At 45.8% G+C, this 13,142-nt stretch overlaps 1 protein-coding gene across 8 annotated transcripts in view; it reads left to right on the forward strand.

Annotated features, from left to right (window-relative positions):
• Positions 1-13,142, forward strand: part of MCF2L (MCF.2 cell line derived transforming sequence like) — a 247,809-nt gene that overhangs the window by 216,849 nt on the left and 17,818 nt on the right. For all 8 annotated transcript variants that reach the window (XM_023737422.1, XM_004382949.2, XM_023737421.1 and 5 more), the window contains 9 exons: positions 731-850; positions 1,487-1,678; positions 2,422-2,613; positions 3,492-3,651; positions 4,831-4,907; positions 5,231-5,307; positions 9,303-9,369; positions 10,421-10,536; positions 12,486-12,555. In XM_023737422.1, coding sequence (XP_023593190.1) covers positions 731-850; positions 1,487-1,678; positions 2,422-2,613; positions 3,492-3,651; positions 4,831-4,907; positions 5,231-5,307; positions 9,303-9,369; positions 10,421-10,536; positions 12,486-12,555 — 1,071 coding nt within the window. The remainder of the gene's footprint in view (positions 1-730; positions 851-1,486; positions 1,679-2,421; positions 2,614-3,491; positions 3,652-4,830; positions 4,908-5,230; positions 5,308-9,302; positions 9,370-10,420; positions 10,537-12,485; positions 12,556-13,142) is intronic.

Below are 13,142 nucleotides of genomic sequence, written 5' to 3' on the forward strand. Positions count from 1 at the left end.
GCGGTTACCAGTGGCAGTGAGAGGGAGAAGTGAGGAGGTGTGATTTACAGGGCACTGCATTTCTGTTAAAGGTGATGAGAACATTTGGTCACGGATGGTGGTGATGGCTGCACATCACAGGAACGTAACTAACGTCACTGAACTGCACACATAAAAATGGTTGAAATGTTATATATTTCACCACAATAAAAATTTTTTTTTTAGAAAGTTAATACTAAGCTGGAAATGAAGTGCGCTATGGGAATCTCACGGTACACGCCTGAAATTCCCATAAGAACAGTGATACTGGCACCACCTCACGTTTCTGTCACTGCTGCCTTTTCAGCTTTCAGAGGACTTCTACTTATATAATCTCATTTTGTCCTGAGTCTTTTTGGGTTTTGGTAGGGTAGGTAGTATTCCAGCTTTGCGGTTGATCAGCTGAGGCACAGAGAAATTAAGTGATCTCACTAAGTCAGAGGTTTTGAAGTGTTTAAATTGAGCGTGGCTTTCATGAGTCAACTCAAACAAGTGAACCAAAACGCCCCACTTGATTAGTGGTTATTTGGATTCTTACTTTTGCAACAGTTTACCTTTATTTCGTAATCCTCTTAATTGGAGTTTTCCCTCCTTACAGCTGCATTTCTGGTATCGGTGGTAAGTTTCCATGTCACTGCTGCTGAATTACTGGGCGTTCTCTCCCAGTGTCGTGAGGTGGGCTCGGGTCTCATGCCCCTTCCCTCCACTTCAGGTCAAAGTTGCCTTGGATCTTGTGTCCCAGAAGATGACAACCCTCGCAGATGTCGGCAACAGCCTCGCCCACGTGGAGCACCTCCTGAAGGACCTTGCTAACTTTGAGGAAAAATCCAATGTAAGAACTAGAATGTGCTGGCCCAACGGGTTGTGGTTTGATGTGATTGCGGGAGGGAGACAGAATTGAGAGCACTCAGTATTGCTTAGAAAAGCACAGAAATTTGGTTTTCACATCATCCAAGGCGAAGCCGCTGCAGCGCACCATTACCTGAGGCGGCCGTTGTGCATGAGTGACGTTCCCAGGTGGAGGGCTTGCTTCTATCCGCTCCCCACCTCCGTCTTCATCCAGACCATTCCCATGGCCTCCAGGCACATGTCCTGCCGTTTATAGCAGTGATAACTGACAGACAGTGCCAGGTGTGCACAGCCCCTTTTGTTATAAGTCTCCTGTTGTCCGTTGACTTTCGAAAAATGATACTCCCTCTGTGTCGAGTTACTCTGAATGAGTGGTGACTTTGCTTGTCTCATCAGAACACACCGAAGAGTTTGCCCCCAGAATAGCTTCAGGGTTTAAGTGGCATTTCAGTTAACCCACAGCAGTAAACAAAAAAAAAAATGATATACGTCCCTATACTTCTGCGGCAAATATCCCATTACAGTTAGCTTGCTTAAGCTCTCACCAAAAATAGCATCCCGTTTGCATATAACAAAAATAAACCTGAATCGATTTTCCGGGGATGACTTTTTTCTGCAGGTATCTGTGGAGAAGGCCCGAGCCCTATGCCTGGAGGGCAGCCAGCTTATCGAAAACAAGCATTATGCCGTGGACTCAATCCACCCCAAGTGCAATGAGCTGCAGCACCTCTGTGACCACTTTGCTGCCGAAATCGGGAAGAGAAGAAATCTGCTCAACAAGTCCCTGGAACTGCATGGCCTTTTAGAGACGGTAGGTTTGACACTGGATCCTGCCTCCCTGCTTTTGCAACACAGGTTCTTGATCTCACATACCCACCGGCTCCTTCTATTGTCAGAGTGCCATCAGATCCGTTATCTGAGAGATGGCATCACACTCTCTCTGTAATCCTCTTCTCATTGGACTAGATGGTCATGTCCCGATACGTTTTCCTGTTTTCTAGAATTCAATTGCAACAACTAATGATTTCTTTAAAAGAACCAGAGACTTACCATCCTAGTTAATGACATTGCACATGACCCTTACCTGCTCTGTGTAAGCGCGATTCTAGACAAAAAATGAAACCAGCTGCTGTGGAATCAGCTCGATTCATGGCAACCCCGTGTGTGTCAGAGTAGAAATGTGCTCAGTAAGGTTTTCAGGGGCTGATTTTCCATAAGTAGATCACCAGGCCTTTCTTCCAAGGTGTCTCTGGGTGGACTTGAACCTCCAACCTTTGGTTTAGCAGCCGACCCTGTTAACTATTTGCACCACGCGGGGACTCCTGATCTTTTCCAGTCCTGTATGATGCACTTGGCATGCTGAGTGCTGTCTTCCCTCCCGTGGAGTCCTTTGGATGTAATAGTGGAAGTCTGAGGATGCAGTTCCTTTGGTATTTCCAAAAATACAGTGGTCAACAGAGCACATGTTAGAGAGGAAAATGGGCCTTTCAGCAGAGCACACTAAGGTAACATTTCTAACTGGGTGTTCTCCTCTCTTATGCTTTATGTTTCTAGTCCATGAAATGGTGTGACGAGGGGATTTACCTGCTGGCTTCCCAGCCTGTGGACAAATGCCAGTCCCAGGATGGCGCTGAGGCGGCCCTGCAGGAAATCGAGAAGTTTTTGGAGACTGGTGCAGAAAATAAAATCCAGGAACTGAATAAAATTTATAAGGAATATGAATCTATCCTCAACCAAGACCTAACGGTAATGCTACCTTTGCATCATTTCAAATCAGTTGTCATGTTGTCGTTGTTAGCTGCCATGAGTCAGCCCCTGGCTCATGGCGACCCCATGCACAACAGAACAAAATGGTGCCAGGTCCTGCGCCATCCCCGTCATCTGTTGCGGATCAAACTGTTGTGATCCAGGGGTTTTCATTGGCTGGTTTTTGGAAGTAGATTACCAGGCCTTTCTTCCTAGTCCATCTTAATCTGGAAGCTCTGCAGAAACCTGTTCAGCATCACAGCAACACACCAGCCTCCGCTGACGGACAGGTGGTGGCTGTTGTGAATGGTGGGAAAGTGGTTTCCACGATGTTCAAAAACTGTCAAATGACTTTTTAATAAATAAGGAACATGTGAGAGAAACAGAGTTGGGAGGTCATCTAGCTCAACTTACCTTTCGATACAGAAGTCACGTCCACGCCATCCTGCTCCAACGTGTCCTGCGATGGGGCGCATTCTTCTTTATGAAGTACCGTTTCCATTAAAACATAGTTACTCCAGAACCCTCTTGATATTGAGCTGAAATCTGACTCCTAACTAGCTGTCTTAATTCTACCCTCTGGGGCAACTCAGAAGAAATTTATCCCATCTTCTATAAAATGTCCCTTCAGAGATTAGAAGACTCGTATACCCCCCACCAAGTTGTTTTCCATCATTCTTAAATGGAGTTTAGACCCCTCGCCACCCATGGAACCAGAACCAGATACAGCCCTGCTACATCCTCAGTGGACACCGTGTTGTGAGAATCTTTAAACGCTTTCCGAGGCAATTCTACACATGATTGTTATGTTTCCACTACACCAACACTCGTTAGATGTTTGAGTAGCTAGCACATTAAACAATATTATACCATTTCAGGAACACGTGCAAAAGGTCTTCCAGAAACAAGAAAGCATGGAAGAGATGTTTCACAGGAGGCAGGTGAGCCTGAAGAAGCTGGCGGCCAAGCAGACGCGGCCAGTGCAGCCAGTGGCCCCAAGACCAGAGGCATTTACGAAATCTCCCTGCCCCTCCCCAGGTATGCTGCAGCCGCACTTCGTTCATTCCTTAAAGCTGTGAGGTGCCACTGCTGAGTCACTTTGGGGCTGAGGGGCTTGGCAAACCCGAGGAAACAACATACGAAAAATCTCTTGTGGCTTTCTTCTCCTTTCCATTCCCACCACTGTGCCCTATTCAGGGATCTGCAAACCATGGCCTGCAGGCCAAATCTGGCCCCTTGACTGTTTTTTGTAAATAAAACTTTATTGGAACACAGCCCCTCATTCGTTCGTGTGTTGTGTGCAGCTGCTTTCACATGACACGGCAGAGGTTGGTGGTTGTGACAGACTGCATGGTCCACCAACCCAAAAATACTTACCAACTGTTGAAGAACTTTTCCTTCATTTTTCCCTCAACTCCAGTCTCTCCCCAACCCAGTCCATCCTCAGTGCTGTTGCCAAAATAATTTTCCTCAAACTCAGTTCAGACTTGCAAAGCCTTTCTGAGCTCTCTGTGTCCTAAAGAACCATGTCCAAATGCCTTGGTTCAGCATGCAAGGGCCACCCTTCCCCTCATCTCTTCCTGATTCCATTCCCAAGCCAGTCCTTCTCTAAGGCCAAGCTGGACAATGAGACTCTGCTAGATTCTCTTTGCTGTCCACAGGAAACCGAGCGTTGACTGGGGTCAGAAACATCTACTGCCATTTTCTGTAGGATTTGGGCAAATGTCGGTGATAAGCTTGTGAGAACCTCGAGAGCCAGGCACCTGCATTCCACCAAGTTCTCCTTGGGTCCAAGGGGACATTACGTTCTGGCTTGTTTCCCGAGATGGTGACTCCAGGGCATCTTCATGATGAGCCTCTTTCCTTTGTTGCCCATTGAATCCTCTTCTCTTCAAATAGAAGCCCGTACCCTTTTCCCTCTGTGGAAATGGGAACAACTGCATTGTTGATATTGTTCCTGAAGATAGTTCTCAAGTCTTTTCCAAACAAAACAAACCAGCTACATTCACCTCGTCTCATAACTCCCATTTTCCATCCTCTTCATTTTTATTGGGCTTTTCTGATTGTTCTCTGAGGTTCTTCTTACTTTTTTCCTCTGAAATTTTAAAAAACAGTAACAAAAAAAAAAAGGCTGGATACACCCAGATGTACTTTTTACCTCTCTAGGTAGTAAAATGTAAAGTTATGTACAGACTTTTCCACTTCTTTCCAAACTAGGCATCCGGAGAGGTTCTGAGAACTCTTCCAGCTCTGAAGGCAATGCACTCCGGAGAGGGAACTACAGGCGGGCCAAGGTGAGAGGGCTCTGGCTTCTCCTGACTGCTGACCCTGGTCATCGTCCTCAGAGCCCTTTCTAAAGTTGGACACGGTCTGCCAACAACTTCCATCAGGCACATGCGCATTGGCCCGAAGTGCCAGCCTCCCAGAGTGTCTGTCCACCTTCCCACTCCAGGCACCATCCTGCCCCAGCATCGTCTTTAAACAAAAACACGGGCAGGACCTCATGTCTGTTTCCCAGAGGGGAAATAATGGACTTTGGTGCCTTAGAAATCAAAATGTTAGGCTGGTCCTTCTTGTTTTGCAAAACTCGACTCACTGCATTTTCTTTTCTCCTCAGAGTGAAATGAGTGAGAACCAGCAGGTAAGGAGCGGCTCCACAGGGGATGAAGAAGAGAGCCTGGCCATTCTACGAAGGTGGGTGGGGCCATTCTACAAAGGTGGGTGGGGCCATTCTACAAAGGTGGGTGGAGTTATTTCTTCAGTCATCACTGAGTGACTCTGGGTTCAAGATACTACAAGTAAGACCCACCTAGGTCACAGCCTTTGACTAAAGAGAGTCTTTGAATATAAATGAGCCGAAGACAGTATGGTAGATCAGCTTCTACTCCAGTTCTGCAAAGCGGGAACAAAACTGTCATTACGGAAAATACACGGTGGAATATATGCACACATGCATACATTATGAAATGTACAAAAATGGAATATCCGTATCCATCTGGCATGTCTATATCTAAAATGACAAGAAATTTACATTTTTTTGGTGTCACATTTTGCCCCAGCAGTTCTCAGGCTGTGGACTTCAGGGATTTTAAATGGCTTTTATTCTCCCTTCAGCAAAGCCCCAGCGTGAAAGGACCGTAGTGCAGTACAGAAACAGGTCTTCTTGCTCCCAGCCCAGCCATGTCCAAAGCAGCCCTGTGACCTTTGCTCGCTGATCAGGTCTTCCAGCCTCGTTCCCGTTCCTTCAATGGACTGTTTTCCCTCCCATCCCCAAACGTGGAACCTTCAGTTCTCTTTTATGATCTCTCTCTATCCTCTCCTTCCATGCCCACCAGCACCACTCAGCTCCATTCACCTCATCTCGGAACGCCCGTTTTCCATGCCCTTCATTTTTATTGTGCTTTTCTGATCTTTGTGTTTGCACGCCTAGACTATTGCCACAGCAGCCTGTCTTGCTCCCTGCCTTTGGTGTCACCCCCCGCCTTTGGTGTCACCTCCTGCCTTTGGTGTCACCCTCTGCCTTTTGTGTCACTCCCTATCTTTTGTGTCACCCCCGTCTTTGGTGTCACTCCCCCACCTTTGATGTCACCCTCCAGCCAGCCTTTGACACTCGGCTCCTTCCAGAGAACTGCAGTGATGGCATCTGTCCTGCACAGAAACGTTTCATACTTACCCCACCCCCACCACTTGGAGGATAAGATCTAAACTCTGAAACTTGGCAGCAAATATCTTTCCCAGTGTTAGCTTTTACCTTTCTCCTGTAGAACCCTTGTATTTCAGCTAACCTGGCCTATTCCCCGTTTCACAAACAGCTGCGTCCTGCCACCTTAATGCTTTTACACACGCTGAGATCTGTGCTTGGAATGTGCTTTCCCTGACTTTTCCTCCCTACTCTCCCTATCGAAATCCTGCCCATCCTTCAAGGCCCAGATAAATTCCTCCACTGACATCTTCCTTGATGTAACTCCTGCCTCTTCCTTGTTCTTATGTACTCTGTGCTCCTAGACCTGGTGCATTTACCCTGCCTTCTTCTCTGAAGGGTTATGAGCAACAATGAGAGGCGCTAAATGACAGTTCTGACCTGTGGTTATGTGTACCACCCACATGGGATTCCAGGACACAGATAACCAGAGTATTTCACTTCTTATAAATACCTAGAGGTCAGGCACATGGTTTTATTCATTTTTCTGGTCCCTGTAGTACCTCCTAGTACATAAACGCATAAATGCTCAACGAATGCCATTGGGTGAACGTTCAGTTTGGGAATGAAGTGAAGGGAATGATTGTATGAAACTGTAGAAGAGAATGTCTCCAGCCATTAGTAAAATTCTCTTCTGGCCAACACCATTAACGGGAAGCAACCACTCAAACTTCTAGAGCAGTGCTGTCCAGTGGCACACTCTGCGGTGATGGAAACACCCTGTGTCTGCACCCTCCAATATGGTAGCCGCTAGCCACATGTGGCTATTCAGCACTTGACATGTGGCTAGTATGACTCAGCAACTGAACTTTTTATTTTATTCAAATGTAATTAAATTAGATTTAAATTTAAAGAGCCATATGTAGCTAAAGGTTGCTGTAACGGGCTGCTCAGTTCTAGACAGTCAGTCTCCTTTTCTGTTCTTATTAGTTGCCCTCAAATTGGCTTAAACTCATGGCAACCTGACGTATAACAGAACTAAATGTTACTCAGTCCTGCACCATCTTCCTGATCCTTGGTATGTTTGAAACCATTGTTGCAGCTATCGTGTGTATCCGTCTCATTGAGAGTTTCCCTCATTTTTGTTAGCTCTCTGCTTTACCAAACTGCATGTCCTTTCCTAGCAAAAGGACCTTATCACTCTCCTTACAGCCTGGGATTCTTGGGTTCTCAAATTCAGAAAAATAGTTGTACAAAATAGTTGGCCTCTTTTACCTTTAAAAAAGAAATTCTGTTGGTTCAGGGCCAGGAAATGTAAGCACAAAATATAAAACAGAAAAGAAGGCAAATGCCCATTAAATACACTGGAGGCGTCAGTTCCCAGAGCTCAGACCCCAGCATCACCAGGAGCAGAGTGGAACTGTGCACACGGGGTACTAACGAGCACGCACACCCAGCTCTGCCTGGGCACAACTCCGGGCTACTTCTGTTTTTAAGATCTACACTGAACATGTCTGCCGACATAAGCTTGGAACCAAGTTTCCCCTTTGATCATTATAACCCCAAAATTAAGAGTGAAAAAAAGTTATTCTAAGTACATTAGCAATAGGTATACACAGACAGACATCTTTTTGAGGTCCCCCCAACAATCCCTGGCCATATCTCTCTGGAGGAAACAGAGGACAGAGCAGAATCTGGAATTGGACTAAACTGAGAGCGAAAACTGAGTCCTGTCACTTCTGGCTTCTGACAAAAGCTAATGAAACTGAAGGCTTTGAAGCCTTTCAGACAGAGGGAACAGAAAGTGCAAAGGCCCTGAGGCAAGAAGAATGAAGAGATTTCCTTTTGTGTCCATCCGATTTGTGATGGAGAGAGAGTTCGCGAAATCTCCTTATTTCCCTGCCACCTGGCCCAAATTTGAACCACATGTCTACAGGTCTCATTACCAAAACCAAAAACCCACTGCTGTCAAGTTGATTCCGACTCAGAGCAATACTATAGGACAGGTTAGAACTGCCCCATAGGGTTTCCAAGACCATAAACCAAGGCTATGCAGAAGCAGACTACCACATCTTTCTCCTACGGAGCAGCTAGCAGGTTTGAACTACCCACCTTTTGGTTAGCAGCCCAACACTTAGCTACTGTGCCACCAGAGCCCCTCAAGTGTCTCATTAGGTGCTGAATTGTTCTAGAATTGACCGTGCTCAATAATCTCCACCCAAGAACAACCCCATTGGCTTAAGTTTCTGTGTATTAGAAAACGCAACTTTATTGTGGACAGTTTATAGGGGATCCTCATCCATAAAACAAGATCTCAAGCACTGATTTTTAAGCCCATTGCTCTTCTGGGATTTCATAATATTATAGGTACATAGTAATTCAACAAATCATTATTACACACCTACTGTGTGCGAAAGAATGGTTATAGGCACTGGAGAGCTAAAATAGCACCAAAGCCATGGCCTTGGTCTCAAGGGGGTGGGACGAGGAAGACACACCAGTGGCGAGTGGTGAATGGTGCAGGAGGCACTTTGGAAGCGCAGAGCAATCTCAGAACAAGGAAGATTCTTCTTGGGGAAAGAGACTTGGAGAAGGCTCATAAAGGAAGCAGGAGGTGAATCTTGAGGGATGGGATGATTTGGGTGTGTGACTTGGAAGAGAGGGGAGCTAGGAGCGTGCACGAAGGATTGGGCTAATTTTGTGCAGTGGGGCGTGGTGGGACTAAAAAGCCAGGAGCCGGATTGTGGAATCTGTTCCTGGAAGGCCTTGAATGCCAGGCTAAGGGATCTGGACTATTCTGGGTTGGTCTTGGAAAATAGGGGAAAGTTTGCCATCATCTGTAGGTGCTGATGACAGGCTAGACTCAGGGTAGGGTGGTCACTGAGAGAAGTCCAGGCCTTGGACTTTGTCCCCAACCCCCATGTGCTTTGGGCAGGTCATTCACTTCTCGGCACGTCGGTTTCCTTGCCCATAAATGAGGGTTTGGACTGCATCATTCTGTTGTCCTTTCCAGCTCTAACGCTGTGTCTGTTCTCCATGCCCATCACAGGCACGTGATGAACGAGCTCCTGGACACGGAACGGGTGTATGTGGAGGAGCTTCTGTGTGTCCTTGAGGTGAGCTTGCCCTTGAAGACTGGCTGTGTTCCCGCAACCCACGCTGTCACTCGTGGGCTGGGCTCATTTTTGTCCTGTGTAAGTTCAGTTTGTAAGTTACCGCTCAGAAATGAGTGCTTATGTCCACCAGAAAGAAAGAATGTTCATAGCAGCTTTATTTATAATAGCCCCAAACTGTAAGCAACTCAAATGGCCGTCAGCGGGACCAGGGATAAGATGGGTTGAGGTGGATTTGTACAGTGGACTATACTACACGGAACTATTGGTTGGACCTCACAGACATGAGGAGCAGAAGAAATCAGACCAAAAAAAGTTGATACTGTTCAGTTCCGTGTAGATGAGGTTCAAGAACAAGCAAAATCAATCCAGGGTGAACAGGGGAGAATGGGGGTTACCTACGTGATGGTTTATTGACTGAGAGGGGCACATCTGGGTGCTGGAAATGCTCTGTATCTTGACCTGGGTGTTAGAACATGGGTGCATACATGTGTAAAAACTCATGAAGGCATATACTTAGAACTTGTGCCTTTTATATAAATTATACCACAATTAAGAAAAAAAAGAAGGTTAAAAGGGGAAAAGGATGGAATCCCCCACTCCCAGAAAAAATTGATGTTGTTTGGAATTCATTCATAGTTTGTGGGTGTTTAGATAATCATCTTAGAAATAATCAGTGAATAAATAGGAAGTAGATTTGCTTTTTAAAAGCTGAGATAATATAACCTAACCCTGCTAGCCAACCATGTGTGTCAGAGTAGAACTATGCTCCACAGTGTTTTCAATGACTGGTTTTTTGGAGGTAGATCGCCAGGACTTTCTTCCGAGATGCCTCTGGGTGGACTCAAACCTCCACTCTTTAGTTAACAGCCGAGCACGTTAATGACCATTGGCACCACGCAGGGACTCCGGCACTGCTAGCCAATCAAACTGAAATCCCTGGCTGGGATTTCATGTTGCGGGGCTGATCGGAGCTACTTCTAAGATGGCCAGCGTCTCTACTTGTCAGCTGCGGTTCAGAATTTCCTTACGGGCCTCTGTTCTGCTTTCACAGGGTTATGCTGCTGAGATGGATAATCCCTTAATGATGCATCTCATTTCAACAAGCCTGCAGAATAAGAAAGATGTCCTATTTGGAAATATGGAAGAAATCTATCACTTTCATAACAGGTTAGGAGCCCTTTTTTTCACACAGTTGCTCGATGAGCTTACTTGCTTTAAAAGCAGCTGGAACTAAAATGTGTTTTGCTTTGCTGACAAATCTGCCTAGTCTTCCTCCCTTAAAGGATAGTAAACTTAAAGCTGTAGACACAGTAATGGAGTCTAGGTGTGACGTTCCAGAGTGCCTTTCCTGAGTACTTGAGTGACACCCCTGCCTTACTGACTAATGCCCGGGGGCTGGCTGAATTCTAAATGAGCCCACGGCCAGCCTGTCTCCTCACCGCGGAGGAGCTGGCGCTGTGCTGTCTCTTAAATGTACCTCTGCCTCGTCAGTGCAGCCAGACAGAACCAGCCCTGCTCTCTTGTGTCTCCCCCGTCCTGCTGGATAAGCAGAAAGCAGGACTGCCTGGAAGTCTCTGCAGTTGGCACTTGGGGAGGCATCGAATGCCAGATGCTCAGCAAGACCTCTTTTCTTCCCAAGTCTGGGCTTGTTAAAGATGGCGGCATGAGACACTCCTTCCTTCCCCCCTCCCCTCCTGAGAGCAGAAAGGGTCCGGGGGGCTGTTTGTCCCCTGATAGCAATTTTTGGCCTCATCACGGCTTTTGGAAAACTATCGATGAGCCTTGCTGAGTTGCTTATCCTTTGCTCTTCCCAACAATTTTATGGCTTTCCTTAATGCAATTTATGGGAACTCATGGGAAAGAAGATGGATGGTTAGGAATACACAGTGCAAGGAGAAGCAGATAAATGGACTGCAGATTACTTTGTCTCCTAAAAAGAAGCCAACTGTGAGTGAACTCACACAGCACACCAGCGCTGCTGTCCGGGGCCCAGGGAGCCCAGCTGATGGTGGGAATCGGGGCTCCCCACCCTCCTCTGGACTTGAAGAACACTTCACGGGTGCTTGGGACTTCTCTTTCATCGCGTGATTTTCGCTCGCTGTCATTAGCATCTCTCACCCCACCCATTTCTGAGGAAAGTGGTACATCATCAGTGAACCTTGGGAACTAACACGAGCAGGTAGCCTGCTCCTGTCCTCTGGGCTTCCAACACTGGTTTCTTGACCAAGTCCCAGGGCGCAGAGCCCCTAGTGGTTCTAAGATGTTGTATTGTTGTCCTTGGGTGCAGTTGAATCAGTTCCGACTCGTAGCAACGCAGTGCAACAGAGTAGGGTTTTCTAGGCTGTAATCTTTACGGGAGCAGATTGCCAGAGCCTTCTCCCATGGAGCCAGCAGTGGGTTTGAACCACCAACCTTTTGGTTGGCAGCCGAGCGCTTAACCGTTGTGCCATCAGGGCTCCTTAAGATGTAGCACTAATGTCTGTGAATTTATCTTGAGGGGGGTTTCCTTGGAGCTTTCTCACAGGGGGGGTTTACCCCCGGATGAATGGATGGAGGTCAGAAATTTAGGGGAGCAAATTCACAAGAGCTTAGAGGCAAATCCTGTGTAGTAGAGTATCCCTGGTTCGGAGCAAGACTTCTAGGTTATGTCTGGGGAAAATCCACCATGGCCAGTTGCTTAACCTCTGTAACAGGACAAGGGGACTGGACATCTAGAACCTCTACACACTTCTGATAGTCTGTGCACATAGCTTTTGTTTTTGTTTTGTTCTTGACGACTTCTTTACGTTCTTTCTTATCTTACATGTTTGTGCTGATATGAAAAGAGCTTTCTTCAACTTTGGTGTGAACTCCACATGCCAAAAACATAGAGGGAAATCCAGACTGGCTTTTGGGTTTGTTTGCCTCAGAGTTTACTGGAATCAGGATTACTGAGAGTGGCAGATACGGACTGCAGGTTTCTGAAAGCAGATGATGTATTGTTGCCACACAGAATCTCTTGACTAGTCCCGAGTAAGAAATAAAAGTTTCCCAGAAAACATTTATTAATTTGTTGTTATAGATACCATCTTATTCAGTTGGTTTCACTATGACCGATAAGAGCTTTCTTTGTCTAGAATATTCCTGAGAGAACTGGAAAATTACATAGACTGCCCAGAACTGGTTGGAAGGTGTTTTCTAGAAAGGGTATGTATTTTTTTTAATGTATATATTCTCACGCTCTTAATACTTCCTAAAATTATTAAGTAATGTTGATTTTAAATTCTGTTACAGTTCTCATTCCAATCAGCTGAAATTACAAGGTTCAAATGTTTCTAATTTGTCTGGGATGACATAATATTTTTTGGTAGGGCCAAAGATTACAGTTTGTTTATTTTTTAAGCTCAATAACTAATTCAAAAAAGAAAATATATAAAACACAAAGATTTCATGTATGCTAAAATTATATGGTGTGTTAAGTTTGAATTGCAGGTTTTAGATAAACCTGAACTTTTTCATATGTTTTTCCTTCCCCTTATTAAGACTCCCCTCACTCATTGAGTCCCTTCACCTCCCTGAGCCTTATTTTTTTTTTTCATCTTTAAAATAGTAGCATCCTGCCTTTTTCATGGGGCTGTTGGAAAGATCAGATAAAATTAGAGGTTTGTGAAAACACCTTGGAACAATTGTTGTTGTTGGGTGCCACTGAGTCGATTCTGGCTCATAACAGCCTCATGTGACAGACTAGAACTATCCTATAGGGTTTCCTAGGCTGTAATCCTTACAGAAGCAGA

The sequence above is a fragment of the Trichechus manatus genome, unplaced genomic scaffold, assembly GCF_000243295.1.
Source record: "Trichechus manatus latirostris isolate Lorelei unplaced genomic scaffold, TriManLat1.0 scaffold00102, whole genome shotgun sequence".
NCBI classification, from domain to species: domain Eukaryota; kingdom Metazoa; phylum Chordata; class Mammalia; order Sirenia; family Trichechidae; genus Trichechus; species Trichechus manatus.